The 20900-nt window shown below is 48.1% G+C and overlaps 2 protein-coding genes across 5 annotated transcripts in view; both read left to right on the forward strand.

Moving 5' to 3' along the window:
* Positions 1 to 159: 159 nt before the first annotated feature.
* RHNO1 (RAD9-HUS1-RAD1 interacting nuclear orphan 1) lies at positions 160 to 9668 on the forward strand. 2 transcript variants are annotated; one of them, XM_027541034.1, is made up of 3 exons: positions 160 to 197; positions 6596 to 6850; positions 8437 to 9668. In XM_027541034.1, the coding sequence occupies exons 2-3, from the start codon at positions 6680 to 6682 to the stop codon at positions 8989 to 8991; spliced, it is 726 nt and encodes a 241-aa protein (XP_027396835.1). In that variant the 5' UTR covers positions 160 to 197; positions 6596 to 6679; the 3' UTR covers positions 8992 to 9668. The 2 variants fall into 2 exon arrangements, with proteins under 2 accessions (XP_027396835.1, XP_027396836.1); XM_027541035.1 differs by lacking the exon at positions 160 to 197 and adding an exon at positions 248 to 290.
* A 932-nt stretch (positions 9669 to 10600) lies between these two features.
* The window catches only part of TULP3 (tubby like protein 3), a 30049-nt gene continuing 19749 nt past the window's right edge, over positions 10601 to 20900 (forward strand). The window contains exon 1 of one of the 3 annotated variants that reach the window (XM_027541041.1): positions 10601 to 10735. In XM_027541041.1, coding sequence (XP_027396842.1) covers positions 10695 to 10735 — 41 coding nt within the window. In that variant the 5' untranslated portion in view covers positions 10601 to 10694. Of the gene's footprint in view, positions 10781 to 20900 lie in introns of all 3 variants that reach the window. The other 2 variants (XM_027541042.1, XM_027541040.1) reach the window with 2 other exon arrangements.

A 20900-nucleotide genomic window follows, 5' to 3' on the forward strand; every position in this document is an offset into this window, starting at 1 on the left:
GTCCCGCTCTGGGGCTTTCAGTTTGTTCCGCTGTTTGAAATTGGCGCCGGCGGAGCGTTGCGGTCACGTGACGAGCGTGACCAATCAGCGTCGGCTTTGTATCCGCGTTCGGCCGGGACGCCGGCGGCGGGCGGGGCTCCGGGCCGGGAGGGCGGGAGAGGCGGGCGTATCGGTGGCGGCGGCGGCGGGACGGGCAGGTGAGGCGGCGCCGCGGGGCCGGCGAGGTGGGCGGGTGGATCGTCTGCCTCGGTGGGCAGGCAGGGCGGACCGATCGGCGGCGGGTGAGGCCGGTGAGGCGAGCCGAGCGGCGTGCTGACCGGGCGGCCGGGCCGAGCGGCGGCGGGTGGGGCCGTAGGCTCGTGGCGGGAGGGCGCAGGAGGGCTCCGCGGTGGGACGCGAGGGACCCCGGGGGACAGTAGGGACCCCCGGCCGCCCCGTGCTCTCCCCCGGTCCCCGGTTTCTCGCTGCGGGGGTACTGTCCGCCGTCGACCTCCCGGGCAGCGAGCGTCCTGGCCCCCCGAGCAGCCCGAAGCGGGCTACGACCCCCTCGCTCTGGTTCCTTCCTTAAAAATGATCGCGCACGCCGCGGACCTTCGCCTCCGCTCCGAATCTTGGAGCTCTGATCTCCTCCCACCCGGTCCCTCGCCGTCTTTTCTTTGTAGTAATGGACTTTGTTTTGCTTATTTAGCACGTTTTTAGTTGAGCGCCTGCCATGTGCTGGGCGGCTCTGGGATGCAGTGGCGGGGCGAGATACTGGCGTCTTTCTTCCGAGCTTACAGTCTGTAGGGAGGTAGGAGGGGCTCACACAAGCTCCCGTCGAGTTGCGTATTTAAGCAAATGAAGAATTACAGCTGTGAAGTGATAACAGAGCTCAGGGATAACTGAGTATGTAAATAAGGAGATCTTGCCTTAAGTTAGGTGAGAAAGGCATTTCTTTTCTTTCTTTTTTAAAAAAATATTTATTTATTTGGCTGCACCAGGTCTTAGTTGTAGCCTGGGGCATCTAGTTCCTGACCAGGGATCTCACCCGTGCCCCTTGCTTTGGGAGCGCAGAGTCTCAGCCGCTGGACCTCACCACCCCCGCAACCCCCGCCTCCCCCAGGGAAGTACCCAGAAAGGCATTTCTGATGAACTGACTGAAAGCTTGGTCTGAGATCTGATGCCGTTATGCAAACAAGGGAAGGAGACACTCCAGGACAAGGGAATTGAGGGGGTACAAAGACGCTTACTCCTTGGAAGGAAAGTTATGACCAACCTAGATAGCATATTCAAAAGCAGAGACATTACTTTGCCAACAAAGGTCCGTCTAGTCAAGGCTATGGTTTTTCCAGTAGTCATGTATGGATGTGAGAGTTGGACTGTGAAGAAAGCTGAGCGCGGAAGAATTGATGCTTTTGAACTATGGTGTTGGAGAAGACTCTTGAGAGTCCCTTGGACTGCAAGGAGATCCAACCAGTCCATTCTAAAGGAGATCAGCCCTGGTTGTTCTTTGGAAGGAATGATGCTAGAGCTGAAACTCCAGTACTTTGGCGACCTCATGCGAAGAGTTGACTCATTGGAAAAGTGATGCTGGGAGGGATTGGGGGCAGGAGGAGAAGGAGACGACAGAGGATGAGATGGCTGGATGGCATCACTGACTCGATGGACATGAGTTTGGGTGAACTCCGGGAGCTGGTGATGGACAGGGAGGCCTGGCGTGCTGCAATTCATGGGGTCACAAAGAGTCGGACACGACTGAGTGACTGAGCTGAAGGACCATATGACAGGAGGAAGCAGGGGCAGCACAAAGGCTGAAGAATATATCTGAGGGGTTTGAGCTAAGCGACAAGGGCGGACTGTGGGCGATGACACTGGAACCAGAGCAACAGGGCCTGAGCCACCACGGAGGAGTTTCGTTCTTGCCCCAAACAAACGTTTCAAGCAGGAGGGAGTGGAGATCAACTTTGCATTTCCAAAACGTCCCCCGGCAGGGGGTGCCAGAGGTTAGGGTAGACCAGTTAGACTACTGCATTACACCAGGCCATGATTATTGGAACTTCAGGTAGTGGAGAGAAGGAGAGAAGGGTAGGGTAATAGTATTATTTTTCACACAGGAGAAATGCTTTTTATCAAATTTTGAGTTGCATCTAACAAGTCTCAAAAGTAGATTGCCATTGATTGTGATCCCACATTTAATCCTGAACTATATCACTGAATCCCATACATCTAAGCTCCACCCCTCCACAAGTATAATTGTCATAGCACATTATGTTAGTTTTAGGTGTACAACATAATGATTTGGTATTTATTATACATTGCAAAGTGATCACAATAAGTCTAGTTACCACCCATCATCATAGTGACAAAAACTTTTTGCCTTGTCATGAGAACTTAAAAAAAAATATATCTTTATGTATTTGGCTATGCTGGGTCTTAGTTGCATCACGTGGGATCTAGTTTCTGACCAGGGATCGAACCTGGGCCCCTGCATTGGGAGTGTGGAGTCTTAGTCACTAGACCACCAGGGAAGTCCTGTGATGAAAACTTTTTAAGTTTATTTTCTTGGCAACTCTCAGATTTGAAATACAATACTGACTATAGTGACCACAATGTATATTACATTCTGTGCGTGTGTGCTAAGTCGCTTCGGTCATGTCTGACTCTTATGCAACTGTAGCGCATAGACTGTACATGAACTGCAGCTCCATGGACTGTAGCCCACTTGTCTCCTCTGTTCATGGGGATTCTCCAGGCAAGAATACTGGAGTGGGTTGCCATGCCCTCCTCCAGGGGAGCTTCCTGACCCAGAGATTGAACCCACATCTCTCTCTTACATTTCTTACATTGGCAAGCGGGTTCTTTACCACTGGTGCCACCTGGGAAGCCCCATATTACATCCTGCGGTGTATTTATTTTATAACTGGAAGTTTGTACCTCTTGACCTCCGTCATTTATTTTGCCTACCCCTCAACTGCCCTCCCCAAGAGAGGAGTATTTTTATTTTAGAAATTTGCCTTTGTTAGTATTTTGAAAAGAACTATTTATTTATTTGGCTGCCCCAGGTCTTAGTTGTGGTATATGGGATCCAGTTCCCCAACCAAAGACGGAACCTGGGCCCCCTGCATTGAGTCTTAACTCACCTACTTCGAGGTGGTTATAGACATGTAAGCGGGTGATTGCCTGAGAAAGGTGTACAGAGTGAGGCAGGCTCCAAAACCCAGCAGAGGGTGAGGCCCCTGTCGCGAAAGGGACCGACCTCTGGTTATAGCAGAAAAGGGTGCAGATGTGTGGCTGCTTCCTGGAAGCTGAGGGTGTTTCCTTTGATGCCTCCTGTGTTCTTTGTGTAGGAGGAAGTAAGGCAGTTGGTTGGGAGAGGAGTTCTAAAGTTTTAAGATGATCTTTGTGGGGAAAATGAGTTGATCAGGACACAGTAGGACTGCTAAACAGTGTGGGGTCCCCATGAGGCTGGGGACTTTGAGTGTGCTGTTGACTGGAGCACTGCTCACTGGAAATATTGCCACCACTGTCATCTCTCCGCTGGCTCCATGGAGGCCTTCTAACTTGCTTCTTTGCTCCCTTTGTCCATGCCCCCTCTTCTCAGTGGCTCAGACGGTAAAGTGTCTGCCTGCAATGCAGGAGACCCCGGTTCAATCCCTGGGTTGGGAAGATCTCCTGGAGAAGAAAATGGCAGCCCACTCCAATATTCTTGCCTGGAAAATCCCATGGACAGAGGAGCTACAGTCCATGGGGCTGCAAAGAGTCGGACATTACTGAGCGACTTCCCTTTCACTTTCCTCTTCCCAACCCACCTTTCCTTACAAAGCACCAAGAGTTATTTTGTAAGAGTATAAATCGGATTATGTTCCTTCCCTGTCCTGAACCCTGCAGCGACTTCCTAGCACACTGAGAATAATGCAACCCAGGCCTTGACCTTGCCTTGACCTTGTGTCATGTGAACTGGCTTCACTTCCTTCCACTCTCCAGTCTAGCCGGGCTGAGCCTTACTGCTTCCTGAGCGAGTCAGGCACAGTCCCATCTGGCAGTCTTTGCACTTACTGTTCTTTCAGTCTGCAATATTCTTTCTCACATCTTTCCTTTGTCCGCTTGTTCTCATTTCTGCCTTCAGGTCTTTGCTCAAATATCGTTTTTGAGATAGGCCTTGCCAGACAACCCTGTCTCAAATAGGCCTGGGTCACCTCAGCCTTGAATGCCAATTTCACTTTTCTCGGTACCTCTAATCACTCCCTCAACTAGATGTAAGCACCACGAGGGCAGGGATTTAATTTTGTAACCTGGTATATATTTCCAGCACCCGTAACTGCCCAGAACACAGTAGGCACTCAGTAAATATGTGTTGAATGAATGAATGAGCAAATGGATGTATTTCCTACCTGCGCTCTCCCTAAAATGTTAGATTCCGGAGGGTAGAGACTTCGTCCTTATTTTTCTTCACCTGATTCTCCACTGCCTAGTAACACAGATCAGAGCGTGTGGCTTTGTTGTTCACTGAATGAAGGGTCATGGCTATCTGATGGAACCCGCCTGCTCTGCCGTGTGACTGTCTCTCCTCGATGCCTGGTGGCCCCTCCCATTGCTAGATTTCCTGGACACCGTCTCAGACTTTTCATTAGCCGGTGGGGCCTGTTGACCCTGCCTCTGCCTCCAGCCTCCCATCTCTACTGACACAGCCTGGGTGCAGGCCCCAGCGGTTCTCAGACAACACAATAACCTTACTGGTCCCTCTGCTTCCAGGACACTTGCTCTCGCCTCTGTTGCCTGGAAGATCTGTCTTAAGACAAAAGCACACAGAAAAAATTATGGTACCTATGAGACAACTGAAAATGTGAACACTGGATATTTACTATTTAAGGAATTTGCACATTCAAACATATGAATGTATGTAAATACACGAATACTAACTGCAAGGAGATCCAACCAGTCCATTCTGAAGGAGATCAGCCCTGGGATTTCTTTGGAAGGAATGATGCTAAAGCTGAAACTCCAGTACTTTGGCGACCTCATGCGAAGAGTTGACTCATTGGAAAAGACTCTGATGCTGGGAGGGACTGGGGGCAGGAGGAGAAGGGGACAACAGAGGATGAGATGGCTGGATGGCATCACTGACTCGATGGACGTGAGTCTGAGTGAACTCTGGGAGTTGGTGATGGACAGGGAGGCCTGGCGTGCTGCAATTCATGGGGTCGCAAAGAGTCGGACATGACTGAGTGACTGAACTGAACTGAACTGGATAGTATGTAAATAAGTATATTTAATACATTAGTATATAAATATGTATAATACCTATAAGTGAGGTGAAAGTCACTAAGTCGTGTCTGACTCTTTGCGACCCCATGGACTATATAGTCCATGGAATTCTGCAGGCCAGAATACTGGAGTGGGTAGCCTTTCCCTTCTCCAGGGGATCTTCCCAACCCAGGGTTCGAACCCAGGTCTCCCGCATTGCAGACAGATTCTCTACTAGCTGAGCCACAAGGGAAGCCCGTATAATACCTATAGTTTTCAAATATTTATATGGGTTGTGTTACTAGGAATGATATCATGACTGGGAATATCATGTTTTGAGAATTATAAATCGGTAGGGGAAATGGATGGGGTGTGGATGGGTTGTGACTGGTCGTGGGTTTAAGGCTGTTGGAGCTGAGTGATGGGCACATAGCAGCTCGTGTTATTAACTTTTTTTTTTTTTTCCTGTGTTCAAAATCAGCTGGGGTAAAAGTTGAAAAAAGAAATGCAAGTGTGACGATATCTGTCCGCTTGAGAATCTGCCCTGACTACTTAGGCCAGAGTCCAAACTCAGGTGGTCCACCTGGTTTTCCGACCTGGTCCTGATACCACGTCGAGCCTGTGTTCTTTTGTCTTCTCCTGCCCTGTGTCCAGCTTCATGCGGTCCCTGGGTTCACCGAGCTCCTCACGTCTCTGCTTTGTGTGTGCTGCTCCTCAGCCTGGAGCTGCCCCCAGCCCCCACCCTCACCCCTCGTTTTTTGGCTTTTCCTGCCCTTCTGTACCTAGGTCAGGTGTGACCCTCCCCAGAGAGCCTCCCCGGGGGCAGTGGAGGGAAGCACGGCTCCCATTATTGTAACTGCCTCCCTCTGCTAGACTTTCAGGTCTTTGAAGACAGGCATGGGCCGTGTCTGTACACGTGGTTGCTGCTAAGTCACTTCAGTCGTGTCTGACTCTGTGTGACACCATAGACGGCAGCCCACTAGGCTCCTCTGTCCCTGGGATTCTCCAGTATTCTCCATACTGGAGTGGGTTGCCATTTCCTTCTCCAATGCATGAAAGTGAAAAGTGAAAGTGAAGTCACTCAGTACAAGTGATTGGCACCCCATAAATGATGATGCAATAAGTGGTTATTCATCTTTGAACTCCTAGCACCCAGCAGGGTGCTTAGGCCGCGCTTGATAAGTTTTCACTGGGGCGATGTTTGTTGAGTGGGAAGTGCTGTGTGTTGCAGCTGTAGGAAGCTGGGCTAGGTATGCCAGCCCACCCCTTATGGTAGGGCTGCAAGCTGCTAGCAGAAATGGCTGGCAGAGTGTGAGGAGGAGCTGGGGAATCACCGGGTTGTTTTCTCCTGGCATTTGTTTCTTCTCTGCAGGCATGGGTTGGAAGCGGAGCCTCTCCCCGGACCTGCCGACAGCCAGCATCATGCAGTTGCTAACTGCTCTTCTCTCACCCGTTGATGCCTCCCAGGAAAAAGCGCCGCCAAGCTGCCCAGAAACCCCAGCTGCTATTCCACCAACAACCACTGGAGGCCCCCAAACACCGCTGTCGATCTCCCCAGCTTCCCGTGGTCACCCACACTAGACAGGTGCCCAGCAAGCCTGTGGACCACAACACCATCACTTCCTGGGTAGGGTTCCTGCCTTGATTTCTGCTCTGCCAGGCTTCTCAGAGTGCATACTCTGCCCCGTGACCAGGGCTGCCAAAGAATTTAGGAGCCTCACGGACTCAGGGACAAGGAGGCAGTGCTCACTTTCCCTCCGTCCTCAGCCGTCTTCTCTGCTGCATCTTTTCGCCTAAGTTCAGGCTGGGGCATGGGTGGACTGGAATTGGAGTCTTTCCCCCACCAGTTCCCCTGAAAGAGTTCAGTATAAAAGTATCTGGTAGCCGGGTGAGAAAGTCAGATAAATGGCAGAATGAGTGAAAAATGAGATTGTTCCCTGAGCTTCACGTGAGAGGTGGAATTTTTAGCTAAGTAGTCTATTTACTGTTTTGGGGGGGTTTTTTAATGTGGACCATTTTTAAACTCTTTATTGAATTTGTTCCAACATTTTTCTTTTTTTTTTTCCATTTTTTCTGTTTTATGCTTTGTTTTTTTTTGGCTGGAAGGCCTGTGAGATCTTAACTCCCCAACCAGGGGTGGAATGCACACCTCCTGCCTTGGAAATGGAGAGCCCCAACTGATGGACTGCCAGGGAAGTCCCTCTGTTTACTGTTTAATGGACCAAACAGTGAAGAAAAACTCTCAGAAATGGCATGTGTTCTGTCTTGACAGTTTATAAGCTCCGGGAAGAGAACACAGCTATGGGGTATCAGAAAGTGGTGTAGCAGAAGAGCCAGACAAAAGCCTGAGCTCTGCCCCAGAGCGCCTGACAGATGTGGTGCAGGAGTACTGGGGAGAACTGGACCCCTGGCTTCAGGAGTGGGGAGGAAGCGTAGATGTTAGAGCGCTGTTGGTGGGAGGAGGCATGAGCACGTGGATGCGTACAGAGTGCTCCCCACGCGCCAGGCCCTGCTTGCTGCTCTCCATGCCTGATCTCACTCACTGGTCTGCCTTCAGCCCTTTCTTCCTACACTGGGGTCCTCTAGGTGCCAGGCGCCCTGCTAGGTGCTGGGCATCAGTGGTGAAGACGACAGCTGGGCCTGCCCTCAGAACTGAAAGGGAGATGGTTATGTGTGTTGCAGCTGTAGGGTGTGATGAAGCCAGGGAGGCTGAGTAACTTGCCCAAAGCCCTCATCCCTTCCTATGGTTATCCAGTAAGACAGACAGCGGTTGTTTTTTTTGGCCGTGCTGGGTATTTGCCACTACACTTGGGCTTTCTCTAGTTGCAGCAAGCAGGGGCTGCTCTCCATTGTAGTGCACAGGCTTCTCACTGCGGCAGCTTCTCTTGTTGTGGAGCACGGGCTCTAGGCGCTCAAACTTCAGCAGTTGTGGCTCCTGGGTTCTAGAGCTGGACTCTGTAGTTGTGGTGCATGGATTTAGTTGCCCTACAACATGCGGGATCTTCTCGTACCAGGGATCAAACCCATGTCCCCTGCGTTGGCAGGCAGATTCTTACTCACTGTGCCACCAGGGAAGTCCCTCAGGCAGCTGTTTTAAGTCCATTGCTGTTGTGGGCCCCCATTTAGGATTCTGGTCCTCTGATGCAGTTTCCTTAGGTTTGTGTCTGGGAGTTAGCGTGCTTCACTTTTATTTCTTTCTTTTGGAATCCTTAGGTATCACCTCAGTTTGATACAACAGCAGAAAGCTGGTTCCCAGGCAAGCGGAAGCATCATCATCGAGACCATGCAAGGCGTTCAAGTCGAAAATCTACCAGCTCCAGGTTTCCATGTCTAACGTTTGAGACTCCGCAGTCTTCTGCCAGTTCAGCCACACCTGGGATCCTGGCAATCAGGGATGGCCCCAGTCAACCAGAAAAGGACATTTCCGGAAGGCCCTTGGTGCCCATGCTCAGCCCCCAGAGCTGCAGGGAGCTGTCGGCACACACATTTCCAGACTTCCCATGTGTGTTCATTCCCCCGGACATCCAGACCCCAGAATCCCCGGGGCAGGGAGAGCCCATTCCCTCTGAACTGAGGGAAAACAGCCTTCCCAGCTGTTCCCTTCACACGAGCACGCCCAAGAGCCCAGAGCCCGGGCCTGTTCTGGTTACAGACACCCCAGAGGAGAAGTACGGGATAAAGGTCACGTGGAGGAGGCGACGACACCTGTTCGCGTACCTCAGGGAGAGGGGAAAGCTGAGCAGAAGCCAGTTCCTTGTGAAAGACTGACTGATTTCCCAGACATCCGTGGTCTCAAGAAATTGATTGCTGGAGTCAAAAGGGAATTGAATTCCCAGATTTGCTTTTTAAAATATCTTGTGTCATAAACAGTTTTTAGTATCGTAAACAGTTGACTTCATATTTTTAGTGTATTAACTGTTTAACAAATTTTAAATATAACTGTTTAGAATGTCTGTAAATAAATGGCTGCAGAGTTTTAAGAGAACCCTGCTTCTGACCTACACTAATGCAGCAATACTGCCTCCCCTCCCCCCATAAATGGTCATTCTTAATTGTTCCTTTTACCCACTATCTATTCATTCTTTTAATCACCTCATTCAAAGTAATTCAGTGCACATGTTTGAGGACCAACTCAGTGACTGCTTCCTTTTTGACCCAGTACATGGAAAAACTTCAAGCAGACTGTGACTTTTCCTAGTTGAGCTGCTGTCCCTGCAGTCTTGGCTCATCTGAGAGGGCAGGGTGAACAGAGTGTTGTAATAAATATGGTGAAGGGGGGTTGCTAGGGAGATAAAGGGGACATGATTAAGTTACTTAGGGTTGCTATGTTTTGATTTTTTTTGTTTCCAGTTGAAATAACCTGCAAATATTAACTAGGGTGGGAAAATGATTTCTTGTCCTGTTTAAAATGTATGTAAATAAATCTGTAATCTTTTCAAATACTACTTCTTACTGTTATTAATGCAGAGGGACTGTCCAGTCAACAAAATATCTTACTTTTCTTCCCACCCATACAAGTAGCTTCTCATTCCACTCCATTCCCTCAGCCTTCAGAACGTAGTCTGTGTCAGGTCCAGCCAGAGCAAGACAAGCAGGGATTATTTTCAATGTGGGGATTTGAAGCACAGATAATGAACCGGGTTTAGGGTCACACAGTGAGTGGAGGCTGGCCGGCGAGCACAGAGCTCGGCTCTCCTAGCTTGTGCCACGTTTTCTGCGTTTTAAAAACTCAAAACGTGGACGTCACACTAGCTTCGAAGTCGAACGCCGTAAAGTCAACACGCGATGAGTTTTGACAGGATGTTCTGTAGGGACCGTAAAACTGCGAATAAGTTGGGGACAAGATTTACTGGATCCGACAGCGGATCTCATTACGGGATACGGACGTTAGAAGACGGCCGGCAGGCAGTCAAGGGCGGGAGATGGAAAAGACCGTCAGGCAAGCGTGCAAAGCAAGTTCGTGGACGCCCTAAGTCTGGGCAGGACTAGGGCAGGCAGAAGGCGTCCTGCGGGTAGGGGGCGCGGCCGCTCATGGATGGGAAGGACTGCTGGGTTGGCAAGTGTGGTTCCGGGAATGTCTCGGGGTCGGAAGGGCGGCCCCCCAGGAAGCGCCCTGGGTGGTCTCTGAGTACTGACCGCAGGGGAGCGCGGGCAGCCGGGGCGCCAGGCCGCAACTGGGGTGTGGACCTCGGCTCCAGCCCAGCGGCGCATAGCAACCCACCCTTAGCAACCCTCCAGCGGCGTCGCCGCCCCTAGAAACCCACACGCGGGGGCGGTGGGAGCGGCGGGCGCGCGGACCAATAGGTGCGGAGCGTCGGGCGTGCGGTGGCCAATTGGCGCGGAGCGGCGGGCGCGCGGACCAATGGGCGGTGGTGACAGTGTGGGGTGCGGTTGCGGGACGGGGCGGCTGCGCCAGGCTGGCCAGGAGCTGCCGCGGGTGTGGACGCGGTCGGCGCTCGCGGGGCTGCAGGATGGAGTCGTCGCTCCGTCGCCCGGGCCCCCGCGGGGACAGGTCAGGAGCGATGGCGGCGGGCGGAGACCCAAGAGGGCCGTGGAGGTCTGGGCTGGGCGCCGAGGGGAGTGGGGGGCGGGTGGGCCGGGGGGCGCGGGGCCCCCACGCCGAGGGCCAGCTCGTGTCCAGTCGCGCCGGGACCCGCGGGGTCGGTCCGGCCTCGTCAGAACGCGTCAGCCAGGGGGTGCTCGGCCTGGGCCGGGGGTGCAGGGTGGCTCTGGGGGCCAGCAGTTGAGGGGGCGGCGGCATCCCGGCCCAGGGCGGGCTCTCCGGGTAGTCAGCGCAGGCCGGGCCAGGCGCAGGCGGGGTGGCTTCGCCTGGGCCCGCGCCCGCCTGCTGCCCTGTACCGCCTGGCGTGCGTCCGGAGCCGGGCCGACCCTGCCCTGGGTCAGCAGCTGAAACCACTCAAAAGCTGGTCGCCCGAGAGGCGTTGGTGCCGACAACACCCGTTTTTCTGTTTCATCGGGTTTTATTTACGTGAGAGCAACGCTCTGTGAAGTTGGTTCACTGCTTTTTGGTTTCTTAAGTCGAGAGAAGAACCGACATTTACAAGTATAAATATGGACGCGCAAGGCGGACATCCAGTTAAAATTCAGCATCATCCGTTGAATTCGGGTGGTGCTCGCTCTGCCATGGCTATCCGGTCAATCTTAAGTGAACGGATTTAAGGCAGTAAATTTCCCGGCTACCAGATGTTTGGTGTGACTCATGATTTTGGGGAAAAAGAAATGGAATTGACTTTGAGAGACCAAGAGGCAAAATGGTTTTTAATTCTTTGGACCTGAAGTTTCAAGGGATAATTGTCAAGTTTGTTCCTCTTTGTCTTCCCAGAGAAACCAGCTCTTTAATCTGAAAATTGACTTCAAAGAGGAATGTGTGAGTCACCAAATGTTTCTCCTGCCGTATGTTCTGTCATTGGTTAACTGACTTGTTGCCGAGAGGGGAGTGGAATGAATGTCTCTTGCTTTTTTTGGCTTCACGTTGTATGTTTTGGATGTTTTTGATGAGATACATGGATAGAGTTTTCGGTATGAGTACTTTTCAGTGTGAAGGATAGCATCTGACTTTTTAAAGTTTCGTGTGACTTTTTTTTCCTTATTCTTCTTTTGAGTGATGAGACCGTTTCCCCAGAGTTATTTTCAACAAAGTAGAAAAATTATGAGCAAATACACGGAACATTTTTCCTGTATCTGAACTATTTAGTGGAAACTGGAGATGGAATTAGAAACAGCACTCTCAGCCCCTTGGCTGAGTTAGGCGCTTGTGTTGTAGATTCCCCTGGAGATGACAGCAGTGCTTGGCCAGTGCTTGGAACCTGAGCCTTCCTGGCTCTGTGTTCCTGATACAGGATCGAAGATATGGTGGGAGAGGCTGCTCCGCGTGGTGTGACCTGGTGACCCAGAGCCGACTACGGGAGTCCTGGTCTCTGCTTTGTCCACATGCCGTGGTTTTTTTTCAGAAATGCAGCCAGTGGTGGTGGCTGGGGGTTATGTCTTGGCCAGGCTTGCTGTCCTCTTTCACCTTCTCTCTTTTTCAGATGTTTCATCAGATGAGCTAATTGTTGGTAAACAGACTTCCCCAGTGCTTGAATATGCTTAGATTAACTAATGCAAGACTACGGTGTATCTGGACATTATCAAGAGCTATAGTAAAATCCTTCTGACATCCATCGTGCATGTATTTCTCCAAATATGAAGACTTCATAGAGACCTAGGAAAGCAAGAATAACCCCTGTAATACATTTCCTTTCCAAGCAAAGAGACTCAGACATTCTTTGGAATAGTTTTCATTTCCAGCTTGTCTTATTCTTTCCTGTGGAAATTGTGCTGTTTCCCCTGCCTTTGTGTCCACTGAAAGAAAAAGTTAACATCTCTTCTTACCAAGAGGGAAAGTGTGCTTGAGTTGCTCAGAGGAAGAGTGGAAGCTGTCTTCCTCCAAGTTAGAGGATTTGAGGACTGGACGTGTGTGTGTGTGGGTGTGTGTGTGTGTGTGTTTCTCAGTCACGTCCAACTCTTTGCGACCTCATTAACTATAGCCCACCAGGCTCCTCTGTCCGTGGATTTCCCAGGCAAGAATATTGGAGTGGGTTGCCATTCCCTTCTCCAGGGGGTCTCCCTCACCCAGGGATTGAACCTGGGTCTGAGGCCTTGGAAGGGGCCTTGATAATTCCCTTAGGTATGTTGAGTACAGTTAACAGTGAAATTGCTAAGGCTTCTTTCAAACTGAGACTTCCTGTGGTCTGCTTTCCTTTATTTCCTCTGAGCCAGTTCCTTAGGAAGATGCTCTTTGTATTAAGTCTGTGCTGCCTCGCCAGACGTTCTTGTGCTTAGTAAGGCCTACAGCATTGTCCTGGCTTGGTTAGAGCTTGACTCCACTGATGCTTGAGAAGAGACACCCTGTCCACGTGCTGGTGGATGTGCTGTCTTTGTTGACTCTCAGTACTTGTCATGAGTCTTGATAATGAGGATTGTCATCGCTGACCCTTTGCCTTAGGACTGCTGTGACACCACTCATGGTTAGCAGGAATGATCTCTGGAATAAAGGGATTGTACCATAGGGGTCACCGGGACCTCTGGGAGGCCCCTGTTCTGAAGGTGATGAGAGTAGTGCCCTAGTGTTTATCAGGTGGTCCTTTCTGCTTTGCCACCAGGCACTGAGGTGGGGCGAGTGCTGGAGGCTCCCACTGGGTTCCTGACTCCAGTCCCAGCTTCCTCACTGCCTCTCAGTGCCACCTGGAGCCCCTCAGCTACTTGTCTGGCTTGAGTTTTCTCCTCTGGAATAACAGGGTTTCTTTGGATTCCCTTAATGATTTATACCGAATTAATAAAATAACATATTTCAGTAACAAATTTTGAAAGGTACAAAACTGTATTCTCTGAAAAGTATGTCTTCTCTTGTCTCTCATGTCACTCAGTTTGCTCATTGGTAGGTTTCTTAGGGGGATCTTCTAAAGATTTTCTGTGTATTAAGTAATCTCATCTTTTCCTTTCCTATTCTTTATGTTTTATTTTTGTAAACAAGTGAGTATGTCAGAATTTTCACATTGCTTGTCACAGTGCTGATTTCCGTGATTCTGATTTGACAGAACTCAGCTGAGGCACAAGTATGTTAGCTCTTAACAAATATCCGGGAATCATTCTGTGACCCATACATTGAAAAATACCGTCTTGAATTTATGGCATGTTGGATTTTTTTGTTTGTTTGTGCTACTTTTAAAAAGTTTGGATTTTTTTTTTCTGCTACTTAAATTTTATTTTTTTTTAATTTTTGGTTGAACCATGCAGAATATGGGATCTTAGTTCCCTGACCAGTGATTGAACCCATGCCTTCGTTGGAAGCACCGTCTTAACCCTGGACCACCAAGGAAGTCCCTCATTTACTGTTCTTAAAATATGATGATTTTAGTTTTAGGGTGGGATACGATAGTCTAATTCTCTTGAAGAGATCTCTCGTCTTTCCTATTCTGTTGTTTTCCTCTATTTCTTTGCATTGATCGCTGAGGAAGGCTTTCTTACCTCTCCTTGCTATTCTTTGGAACTCTGCATTCAGATGGGAATATCTTTCCTTTTCTCCATTACTTTTCGCTTCTCTTCTTTTCACAGCTATTTGTAAGGCCTCCCCAGACAGCCATTTTGCTTATTTGCATTTCTTTTCCATGGGGATGGTTTTGATCCCTGTCTTTCGTACAATGTCACTAACCTTCGTCCATAGTTCATCAGGCAATCTGTCTATCAGATCTAGTCCCTTTAATCTATTTGTCACTTCCAGTGTATAATCCTAAGGGATTTGATTTAGGTCATACCTGAATGGTCTAGTGGTTTTCCCTACTTTCTTCAATTTAAGTCTGAATTTGGCAATAAGGAATTCATGATCTGAGCCACAGTCAGCTCCCGGTCTGGTTTTTGCTGACTGTATAGAGCTTCTCCATCTTTGGCTGCAAAGAATATAATCAATCTGATTTTGGTATTGACCATCTGGTGATGTCCATGTGTAGAGTCTTCTCTTGTGTTGTTGGAAGAGGGTGTTTGCTATGACCAGTGTGTTCTCTTGGCAAAACTCTATTAGCTTTTGCCCTGATTCATTCCGTATTCCAAGGCCAAATTTGCCTGTTACTCCAGGTGTTTTTTGACTTCCTACTTTTGCATTCCAGTCCCCTATAATGAAAAAGACATCTTTTGGGGGTGTTAGTTCTAAAAGGTCTTGTAGGTCTTCATAGAACCGTTCAACTTCAGCTTCTTTAGCGTTACTGGTTGGGGCATAGGCTTGGATCACTGTGATATTGAATGGTTTGTCTTGGAAACGAACAGAGATCATTCTGTCGTTTTTGAGATTGCATCGAAGTACTGCATTTCAGACTCTTGTTGACCATGATGGCTACTCCATTTCTTCTAAGGGATTCCTGCCCACAGTAGTAGATATAATGGTCATCTGAGTTAAATACACCCATTCCAGTCTATTTTAGTTCGCTGATTCCTAGAATGTCGACGTTCACTCTTGCCATCTCCTGTTTGATGACTTCCAATTTGCCTTGATTCATGGACCTAACATTCCAGGTTCCTATGCAATATTGCTCTTTACAGCATTGGACTTTGCTTCTATCACCAGTCACATCCACAACTGGGTATTGTTTTTGCTTTGGTTCCTTCCCTTCATTCCTTCTGGAGTTATTTCTCCACTGATCTCCTGTAGCATATTGGGCACCTACCGACCTGGGGTTCGTCTAGTCAAGGCTATGGTTTTTCTTGTGGTCATGTATGGATGTGAGAGTTGGACTGTGAAGAAGGCTGAGCACCGAAGAATTGATGCTTTTGAACTGTGGTGTTGGAGAAGACTCTTGAGAGTCCCTTGGACTGCAAGGAGATCCAACCAGTCCATTCTGAAGGAGATCAGCCCTGGGATTTCTTTGGAAGGAATGATGCTAAAGCTGAAACTCCAGTACTTTGGCCACCTCATGCGAAGAGTTGACTCATTGGAAAAGACTCTGATGCTGGGAGGGATTGGGGGCAGGAGGAGAAGGGGACGACAGAGGATGAGATGGCTGGATGGCATCACTGACTCGATGGACGTGAGTCTGGGTGAACTCCGGGAGTTGGTGATGGACAGGGAGGCCTGGCGTGCTGCAATTCATGGGGTCACAAAGAGTTGGACACAACTAGCGACTGATCTGATCTGATCTGATCTGACCAACCTGGGGAGTTCCGCTTTCAGTATCCTATCATTTTGCCTTTTCATACTGTTCATGGGATTCTTAAGGCAAGAATACTGAAGTGGTTCAGCATTCCCTTCTCCAGTGGACCACATTCTGTCAGACCTCTCCACAATGACCCGCCCGTCTTGGGTGGCCCCACACGGCATGGCTTAGTTTCATTGAAGGGAACATTTCATGCAAAGATGGGGTCAATAAAGGACAGAAATGGTATGGACCTAACAGAAGCAGAAGATATTAAGAGATGGCAAGAATACACAGAAGAACTGTACAAAAAAGAGCTTCACGACCCAGATAATCACGATGGTGTGATCATTCACCTAAGCCAGACATGCTGGAATGTGAAGTCAAGTGGGCCTTAGAAAGCATCACTATGAACAAAGCTAGTTGAGGTGATGGAATTCCAGTTGAGCTATTTCAAATCCTGAAAGATGATGCTGTCTAAGTGCTGCACAATATGTCAGCAAATTTGGAAAACTCAGCAATGGCCACAGGACTGGAAAAGGTCAGTTTTCATTCCAATCCCAAAGAAAGGCAATGCCAAAGAATGCTCAAACTACCACACAATTGCACTCATCTCACACACTAGTAAAGTAATGCTCAAAATTCTCCAAGCCAGGCTTCGGCAATACATGAACCGTGAACTTCCAGATGTTCAAGCTGGTTTTAGGAAAGACAGAGGAACCAGAGATCAAATTGCCAACATCTGCTGGATCGTTGAAAAACCAAGAGAGTTCCAGAAAAACATCTATTTCTGCTTTATTGACTATGCCAAAGCCTTTGACTGTGTGGATCACAATAAACTGGAAAATTCTGAAAGAGATGGGAATACCAGACCACCTGACCTGCCTCTTGAGAAATTTGTATGCAGGTCAGGAAGCAACAGTTAGAACTGGACATGGAACAACAGACTGGTTCCAAATAGGAAAAGGAGTACGTCAAGGCTGTATATTGTCACCCTGCTTATTTAACTTCTATGCAGAGTACATCATGAGAAACACTGGGCTGGAAGAAGCACAAGCTGGAATCAAGATTGCCGAGAGAAATATCAATAACCTCAGATATGCAGATGACACTACCCTTAGGGCAGAAAGTGAAGAGGAACTAAAAAGCCTCTTGATGAAAGTGAAAGTGGAGAGTGAAAACGTTGGCTTAAAGCTCAACATTCAGAAAACTAAGATCATGACATCTGGTCCCATCACTTCATGGGAAATAGATGGGGAAACAGTGTCAGACTTTATTTTTTGGGGGCTCCATCACTGCAGATGGTGACTACAGCCATGAAATTACAAGATGCTTACTCCTTGGAAGGAAAGTTATGACCAACCTAGATAGCATATTCAAAAGCAGAGATACTACTTTGCCAACAAAGGTCCGTCTAGTCAAGGCTGTGGTTTTTCCTGTGGTTCTGTATGGATATGAGAGTTGGCCTGTGAAGAAAGCTGAGCACTGAAGAATTGATGCTTTTGAACTGTGGTGTTGGAGAAGACTCTTGAGAGTCCCTTGGACTGCAAGGAGATCCAACCAGTCCACCCTAAAGGAGACCAGTCCTGGGCGTTCATTGGAAGGAATGATGCTAAAGTTGAAACTCCAGTACTTTGGCCACCTCATGTGAAGAGTTGACTCATTGGAAAAGACTCTGATGCTGGGAAGGATTGGGGGCAGGAGGAGAAGGGGATGACAGAGAATGAGATGGCTGGATGGCATCACTGACTCGATGGACGTGAGTCTGGGTGAACTCTGGGAGTTGGTGATGGACAGGGAGGCCTGGCGTGCTGTGATTCATGGGGTCGCAAAGAGTCAGACACGACTGAGTGACTGACGATTGTCTAAACACTGATACCTACCTTGATCATGGGCAAGATATATTTTTAGAATATGAGCTATAGTGGTTGCTTCAAGCTTTTTTTCTGTGTGATAATTAACGTATAGAAAATAAGACTTGTCTGAAAAATAATTTTCAGACACGCTTCTTGAAAAATAAATCATTGCTTCTTAGATTTGCTGGAGGAAAAGTCCATAAATTCGATTTTCAGTTTTAGAATGAAGCAAGTTTATAGAGGATTGATTTGTTTTCCTATTGAAATTCAGTGTAATTTTCTTATGAGAATTTGATACATCACATAAGCCAGAAGCAAAGCAGAGGGAGATGTTTTGACTGAGGAAGGCTGGTGAGCTGTGCTTTCAGAGAGGGAAGATCTGTCAAGATAAAGGAATCCATGATGATGACTTACATTTGCGTATCCTTGCAGAGTACAGAGAGCTTTCACATACGTGATGTCTTCTGAGCTTCACAGCTCTGCAGAAATCAGGGCTTCTGACACTGTCTTCATGTTATAGGTGGGGAGATTAAGGCTCAGAAAAGGTGCAGTACAGCCAAGTTGCGTGGCAGGTAAATGAGGTGGTCAGAAGTGAAATCTAGACTTAAAACTGGGCTTTTGACTTCTAATCTCCTCTCTTCTTCTTCTCACTTACTATTAAGATATCCATTCCAGATATTTCTGGATGCCATTTATGCACATAACCGGTAACAGCTGCTACTGATTACATTCTGATTATTTTTAGAGCAAGGTTGAAGAAATCAGACATCCTAGCAAAGTACTAATGAGTACTGATTCCATCCAGTGGAATGGGAGTGGAAGGATTTAGTTGGTGTCCTAAGGCAAAAGAATGTACTTGCTCTTTGCCACTTTGATTTTTGGCTGTGCTGCGTCTTCCTGGCTGCTTAGGAGCTTTCTCTAGTTGCCGCGAGCGGGGGCTACTCTCCAGTTGCCCTGCGTGTTTGCCATTGCCGTGGCTTCTCATTGTGGAGTCTGGGCTCCAGAGTGCAGGCTCAGTAGTTGCCCCGCGTGCTGTCTTCCCAGACCGGGGATCAAATCTTCGTCCCTGCATTGACAGGCGGGTTCTTAACCTCTGGACCACCGGGGACGTCCAGAACAATGTACTTTGATCTTTACATGAGAGAGAAGGAAATGACATTACCAGAGAGAAACTGAAACCCCTGAGAAGAGGACAGCCCAGCAGGAGGTGAAGTGAACTTGAATTCTCAGTTGTGTCCTTTTTAAAATCTGTGAGGAATAAACGGATAGTTTAACTTCTGCATAAAGTCATTCGTTTTAAATAACTTTTCTGTTGGGCTCACTAAAAAGAATGCTTTTTAAAGCCTTCGTCGTGTGTGACATGCAGAATGAGAGAGAGGGCTTCTTCATCTGAAGCAGTTTTCTTCACTGTGTTCTCTGGGGCCAAATGAATCCTCTCATCAGCTGCCAAGTTTCCCTTCTCACTGCCTCTCTCTCCCCAGGCAGTTCTCCCTTCTCTCTGATTGTCTTTTCTAAATGGGCCTCTTAGGAAATGGGTTTTCGTTCCCTTGCCTCAATTAAGTTAGTCCCAGATTGTGGCAGTCACTCAAGTAACAAACCGCTGAGCCCGGAATATTAACAGTTCTCCTGCGTGAGGCAGGGTAGGTTTCTGTGGAGTCTTTTCTGGCCTTTCTAATTTGATCTTTGTGCCTTCTCACAGAAGCAGTGTTTTGTTCCAGCCAGATGTACTCTTGGGTCTCACTGCATGTGAAACTACGCCTCCAGTATTGACATTTGGGATTTGGACAAGGTGAATCTACTTGTCAGTTGACTTAGAGAAAAATGCTTTTAGTAATAGCTGTTGACCCAAGTACTTGACGCCATGATCAGTTCAGACACGATGAAATCTGATGACCCTTTTCCAATAGTATTTATAACCTGTGATCAACTGCTCCCATGGGCATCTTCAAAATCCATTCACTGGCTTGGAAATTCTGCTGCCTAAAAATAGCCATGAACTGACATTCTGACTGAAAAGCTTCTTGGCAGACTTGTTGAAATGCCATAATAATGAAATCCCAGACTCTCTGCTGACCATTTGAATATTTGTGGGGAAGGTGCAGTCTGCACGCTGAGGCAGGTGCTGTGGGGCTGAGGCTGAACTCTAGCTCGTCCACTCATCCACTTTCTGACCTTGAACAGATAGCTCCCTCTGAGTTAACAGTTCTCTGGTGTTAACTTTCCCTCTGAGTTAATGATTCTCCCTCTGTTCTGTAGAACTTCGTTTTGTTTTGTGTAGATTTGCTAACCAGGCTTGTTTAGGCTTGCTATTCAACAACTTGGTTTGAAATGAAGAAAAGAGAATATTAAAGCAACGAATGCAAGTTTAGTAAGATCATAATACAGTTTGACCAGAAATCCTAGTTCAGAGTTATTATAAGTGTATAAAAATCTTGATTATTTCTGCTAAGTTATAATTTAAAACTAGAGCTCAGAGAAAGTGTAACTTTTGAAGTACAGAAGGGATCTAAATGTTACAATTATATAACATCTTTTTAGTGCCTCTTCTGTTCAGGTCAGAATGCTTTGAATATACCACACTGTTTATTTAAATTGGCCGTCTTGCCCAGGCTTGATGAAAGGAATTAGTGGTGTTGAGATAAGGCATTAAAGACACACCTGTCTTCTTCACTGTTAGAGGCCGTAAGAGAAATGTTTGAGGATTTTAGTTGTATTTCAGAATCTGGCACCATTGGAAAGGTTTTAGTATTTTATGGGGAATAAGATGGTTTTAGAGCGTTTAAAAACACTTGTTTGTTTGGCTGTGTCAGGTCTTAGTTGTGGCCCACGGGAGCTTTTGTTGCGGTTCAAGGACTCTCTCGTTGTGGTGCGTGGGCTCAGGAGCCCTGAAGCATGTGGGGTCTTAGTTCCCCATCGGGGACCAAACCTTTGTCCCCTGCGTTGCAAGGCAGATTCTTAACCACTGGACAACCAGGGAAGTGCTGAGATAGAATGATTTTTTTCCCCATGCTCACAATTCTGGTTTAGTGAAGAGGGACCAGTGAGGTGGAGGAAAAGCAGTTTCATAGCAGTAGTTGTTGAAAATACTAGTCTGTAACAGTGAGTTTATTTTTTGTCTTATTTGTTTTATATAGGACTT

This window comes from Bos indicus x Bos taurus, chromosome 5 (assembly GCF_003369695.1).
Source record: "Bos indicus x Bos taurus breed Angus x Brahman F1 hybrid chromosome 5, Bos_hybrid_MaternalHap_v2.0, whole genome shotgun sequence".
Lineage (NCBI taxonomy): Eukaryota > Metazoa > Chordata > Mammalia > Artiodactyla > Bovidae > Bos > Bos indicus x Bos taurus.